At 44.5% G+C, this 5,099-nt stretch overlaps 2 protein-coding genes across 2 annotated transcripts in view; one reads left to right on the plus strand and one right to left on the minus strand.

Annotated features, from left to right (window-relative positions):
- LOC106116109 (protein C12orf4 homolog) overlaps window positions 1–1,034 on the plus strand; it is a 3,255-nt gene extending 2,221 nt beyond the window's left edge. The window contains exons 7-10 of the mRNA XM_013309849.1: window positions 2–93; window positions 183–298; window positions 371–526; window positions 600–1,034. Coding sequence (XP_013165303.1) covers window positions 2–93; window positions 183–298; window positions 371–526; window positions 600–668 — 433 coding nt within the window. The 3' untranslated portion in view covers window positions 669–1,034. The remainder of the gene's footprint in view (window position 1; window positions 94–182; window positions 299–370; window positions 527–599) is intronic.
- A 939-nt stretch (window positions 1,035–1,973) lies between these two features.
- The window catches only part of LOC106116110 (uncharacterized), a 9,134-nt gene continuing 6,008 nt past the window's right edge, over window positions 1,974–5,099 (minus strand). The window contains exons 10-15 of the mRNA XM_013309850.1: window positions 5,062–5,098; window positions 3,607–4,868; window positions 3,245–3,322; window positions 3,014–3,088; window positions 2,854–2,903; window positions 1,974–2,741 (exon numbers count right to left, since the gene is read on the minus strand). Coding sequence (XP_013165304.1) covers window positions 2,863–2,903; window positions 3,014–3,088; window positions 3,245–3,322; window positions 3,607–4,868; window positions 5,062–5,098 — 1,493 coding nt within the window. The 3' untranslated portion in view covers window positions 1,974–2,741; window positions 2,854–2,862. The remainder of the gene's footprint in view (window positions 2,742–2,853; window positions 2,904–3,013; window positions 3,089–3,244; window positions 3,323–3,606; window positions 4,869–5,061; window position 5,099) is intronic.

The raw sequence follows: 5,099 nt of genomic DNA on the forward strand, positions 1-5,099 counted from the left end.
CGCTGCGGCCGGGCGACGTGCTGGTGACGCGGCACAGCAACCTCGACACGCACGTCATCTTCCACCTGGTGGTCGACGACTCCCTCAAGGCAGGTGGGTGTCGCCGCATCGCTCTTTTTGCTGGACGAGTACAAATTAAACGTGACGTTTCGTTTCCCCACGCGTCCCGTCGTTGTGAGCAGACATAACGTCGAGGCACCCGGCCATCCTCGGCCTGCGCAACATCCTGAAGGCGGCGTGCTGCAACGACGTGACCACCATCTCCCTGCCGCTGCTGCTGCGCAACGAGATCACTGAGGTACGTCGTGTGCGGCTGCGTTCAGTGGGGGAGGCGTGTATCTGCCGAGCTGAGTGTGGTGGCGTGTCGCAGGAGATGACGGCGGCGTGGTGCGTGCGTCGCGCGGAGCTGGTGCTCAAGTGCGTGAAGGGGTTCGTGCTGGAGGCGGCGGGCGGGGGCGGGGCGGAGCTGCGCACGCTGCACGCCGCGCTGCCGCCGCACGCGCCCGACCTCTTCGCCGCCGTGCAGGTAATGCGAGCTGCACACCTTGCTGCACATACTAAATCTCTCGTATATCACTGTGCCGGTACATGTGTTGCAGTCGCTGCTGCCGAGCGTGTTCCGCGTGGCGGGCCCGCTGCGTGCGCCGCGCCGCGCCGCCCCGCTCTGACACTCACCATTGCCTCGCTTTGTTCCGCAACAACGCCAAGGATGAATCTCCTCTGTCGTAACATATTGCGATCCCTTTCGTTCTCGTTGAATAAAACAGAGGCAGCAATCGTGTTAGTACACAAGTGCAGCTGCAACAGGGATTTAGACATGCGTACATTCCTCTCGGTGACATGTGCTGATCTCGTACCGTAATTTTTCTCCATTCTTTATAATTAAGTTGTAAAAAAATAAACATATTATATGTTTGGAAGCTTGTATATAGACAAGTTCACTGGGGAAAGTTTCGTAGCGACTACCGTAATACTTATTTATATATTACTATCATATACTAATTATCTAATTTATATTGTACATTATATGGAATTATAGCCAATCAGAAAGTCTTTTATTTAAAGTTTGCTCAGCTAGGGGTGAGACTCACTCCCACGGTATAGTTCGTTTCTCCTCACCTCGCATCCCGCAACGCCACCAACATCGTGTTCTGTGCAGCAGAAAAAAGCAATGTCTTGCCATACACTTGTATTTAATGGAAGGTTTGATTTGAATCTATCGACCAGACCAGACATCAGTATCTCTGTTTGTTAGAAGTTTTCCCCCACATGCGGAACTGGAATGGAATGAAGAAAGGATTGGTCTCAACAGCCGCGAGAAGGATAAAGGGTCTATCAATTTATTATCAAGGAAGGCAACAAAATAAAACAACAAGTTTGTACTGCAGTATATTAATCAAGGTAAATTATTGTAATAGAATAGTTAATTAATACAATGTATTATAATATAGTTGTATGCGACACCGAGCACCGCCTGCCTGCGCGACTGCTTTATAACTAAGTGGTAAGAGAAACTGTAAGGTCGCGACTCGCGTCTCGCGTCTCGCGTCTCTCGGCTCGCGGACACACAACTAAATATTATTAAATATATGCCGACAATATCTGTATAAAAATATATCCTGACATTAAAATAAACTTTGCAACGTGTATGTTTGTTTACATCACATATTACGTTCACTTGAGCGCTGCAACAAGCAATCAACCTTCTACTAACTATCATTTTCTGAAAATGTTTTCAAAATATCTAATGTAAAGTTAACTCGGTACAAAAAATTATTCTTGAACACGTAAGCTGTGTTAAGTTGTTCAATTCGGAAACTTGAAGCAAATTGTCTCGAGTTAAACATTTCCACCCGGCGCCGCTAAAGCTGTTAAAGTAGCGCGTCAAAAAACTTAAATAACTTACAATAGAAAAATATTACAAAACAATCCAAGTAAAGAAAAACATTAACATAATTGTTGTTCAATAATAAACTTACGTACAAAAGGAAAATATTTAACAAGTTGAATGCGACACGACACGACACGACACGACACGACACGTTCACACGTTGAACCTGAATTGATAGCAAGTAAATAAGAAGCATTCAAAATAAGAAAATCACATTCAAAGAATAAACTTCAACTACGCGTGTGCAATAACATGATCGCATTCCGATGACATCACGGCCGGCGTTCTCAATAGTTATCTCGCGTGTTACTGTAGTGAGACCAATGTTTGTTGAGGTTTTGCGCAACATCAGTGGAGTACCGCGTAATAAAGTGTTTTGTATAAAAATCTCAAACAATGTTTTATTAAAGAAAAAATTGCATATTTCCATATTTAAAAACAAGAATTCCAAACCGATCCTACAGACCATCGTCTAATTAACTAAATCTAAACAAAAATCAAGATGATTAGACGTTTCTAATTTCACCGACTTCAGCATGTACTGTCTGTCTGTCTGTCTGTCTGCCTGAGGGTTTGTACTGGGTTTGACTGCATGTTAACGCGACACGCATCAACTTGTGCGTACAGTACAGTTACTGTATGTGTTGCCTCTACACTTATAAACTAGCTTTGTACTTGTATCTGTGCACTCGGCTAGAAGACGCCTCCCGCACGCCTCTCTCTGCTCACACATTTGCTACAAACATACAACTAGTAAAGCTTATCTTTTCATATGTGTTATTGTGCGATGTCAGTGTACTTAAGCTGTTGTTTGTACACAGTTGTCTTTCTCTTCATTTCCTGCGTACATCTGGAAACAATTACATTTATTTACTTATAATACCAGTAACGTTTAATTCGCATCAAGGTGATGAAACAGTAATGGTGTTGGTGAAAACACAACGAGAGGGAGGTGATATTACCTTAGGGCGCTACCTGCGCCGGCTGCGCGCCGCCGCCTGCCCCTCTGACTCTGCACACACAACGTTTACAATGCACATCTAACTATACCTCGCTTACATCATGCCACTTGCATTCCAGCGCTGCTGATGTGCGCTACTGTCCTACTGTACTGGAACTGACCTGGCGGTGCGCGTGCGGCGCGTGCGGCGCGTGCGGTGCGTGTGGCGCGTCGCGTCTTCGGTGCCGGCGGGCTCGCTGTTACACAATATTAACTATGTTTTATAAGCTGTTTACTACGAAACTTACAAGTTCATTTACTTAATATAAACATCCAACTCGGGTCAAAGAAACATAACTGAAATACGATAATTATTTTTAATTAAAATAAAAGAAATGTAATAAAAGTGTCACCTTTAGATGGGGCCGGGTCGGTGTCGGTGTCGGTGTCGGCCTTCCTCTTGCGTGCGGGCGCGGTGGCTGCGGGCGCGGCGGCTGCGGGCGCGGGGGCTGCGGGCGCGGCGGCTGCGGGCGCGGCCTGCAATGTAATTCACTCAAACTTTACATATACTGTTTACAATATTATTAATACATAATTAAGTATTGGTGAGAAAGGCGCCATGTTTACATTTGTAGTGTTTCTCAAGGAAAGTTTATTCTCTATGTGGCATACTGCAAAACAAGCCGCCTTCAATGTCATTAATGTTGCAATGCAATGCAATGCAATGCAACTACAACAAAATAATGACTGATTTAATAGCAATAGGTTAAACTGACTGTTTTCTGTGTGACGTTCGGCTTCACTTTTCTAGCAGCTTGTGGTGCAGTAGTGAGCTTCTGTTTGGCGGCCGCTTTGGAACTCCTGCTGGCGGTGATGCTCGCCGCCGTCTCTCTGTTGGAGCCGTTTGGAGATGTTTCATTGCCTTTTTTTGCAGTTCTTCCTCTTTTATTGACTGTCGTTTGGGTGTTGTCCACGGCGACGGCGGCATCTTGCACCTTGATCTGTCTTCCCTTGGCAACGCGGCGCCCACTCTTAACGGGCTCCACGTTGCTATTTGAATCTTTGTCGTTGGCCGCTCCTAGTTTAGATGGCGGCTGTTTGTTAGTTGTTTTCCTCATATTTCCTCGGCCAACACTTTCTGTATTGTCTTTGTTCGCGACTCGTCTTGTAGTCGTGTCTTCCGGCTCCGTTGTCTTGCCTCTAGTCTTTTTGTTTACCTCAACTAAATGTACAGTTTTTCGAGTAGCTCGTTTTTGTACTTGAGTAGGCTTACTTTCATCTTGGACATTTTTCTGAGCAATAGTTTTTCTTCCCCTTCTTGTCTTAGGTTCTGTATCCATGTCCTCGTTGGACGATTTATTATTAGCTTCCTTTTTCTTTTCGGTTCGTCGGACATCAAGCACAACCGCCTTGCTTCTTCTTCCGCGCTTGTTTGCAATCTCAACGGGAGCCTCTAATGTATTTGCGTTTGTTTTTCGACCTCTTCGTAAGTTTGTAACCGGTGCCCTATCGCTTACGTTCACAATATGTTGCTTTGCAGTTCTAGTTTTCAAATTGGGCGATGGTTTTGTTACAACAACAGTATGTTTTAGGACTTTACTTCTCGTCATTTTCTTTGGTGTTTGTACTTTCTCCGCGGAGACCTTTCGTCTACGTGTTGTTCTAGTTTTTGGCGGACTTTCTTTGGTTTTATCCGAGGCTTTAGCATTACGACCTTTGTTCTCGTTCACTTTATTGTGGTTCGTTTCGTTTTCTTCACGAATACTTTTCTCTCTCGTTTCCTCGACGGCTTTTGCGATTAAATTTTCTTGATCAATTTGTTTTCGTCTTCTACTTATTCTGGTTTCAGGTTCCCCGGTTGCCGGATTCGGGCTCAGGCAGGGCGGTTTCTTTCTTACTACGACAGATGTTCTGCGTTTTTTCACGTTATTTTGTTCCATATTGAGGTTTGTTTTACGGTTTCTTGTACTTCTTCTTTGCATAGGACTACTAATCTTTTCTCGTTGTTTTTCTCTTTCTTTAGGAATCTCCATAGTTCTGAAAAAATAAACGTAATATAGCTTCATAAATTAAAAATGTGTTATATTAGGCTCCTTTATAAGAAAAGTTTATAGATCAAGGTATGTGACGTTTGATCACAAAACAATCAGTGGCCGAGCGGGAGATAGAGAACAATGAACATTTTGTAACCACTCAAAGTTGTGTCATAAAATAAATAAAGCAAAGTTACGTGACGTCAGCGGCGAGGCGGTGGTGCGGGGTGGGGGG

This window comes from Papilio xuthus, unplaced genomic scaffold, assembly GCF_000836235.2.
Source record: "Papilio xuthus unplaced genomic scaffold, Pxut_1.1 DF827756.1, whole genome shotgun sequence".
In the NCBI taxonomy this organism is placed as follows: Eukaryota; Metazoa; Arthropoda; class Insecta; order Lepidoptera; family Papilionidae; genus Papilio; species Papilio xuthus.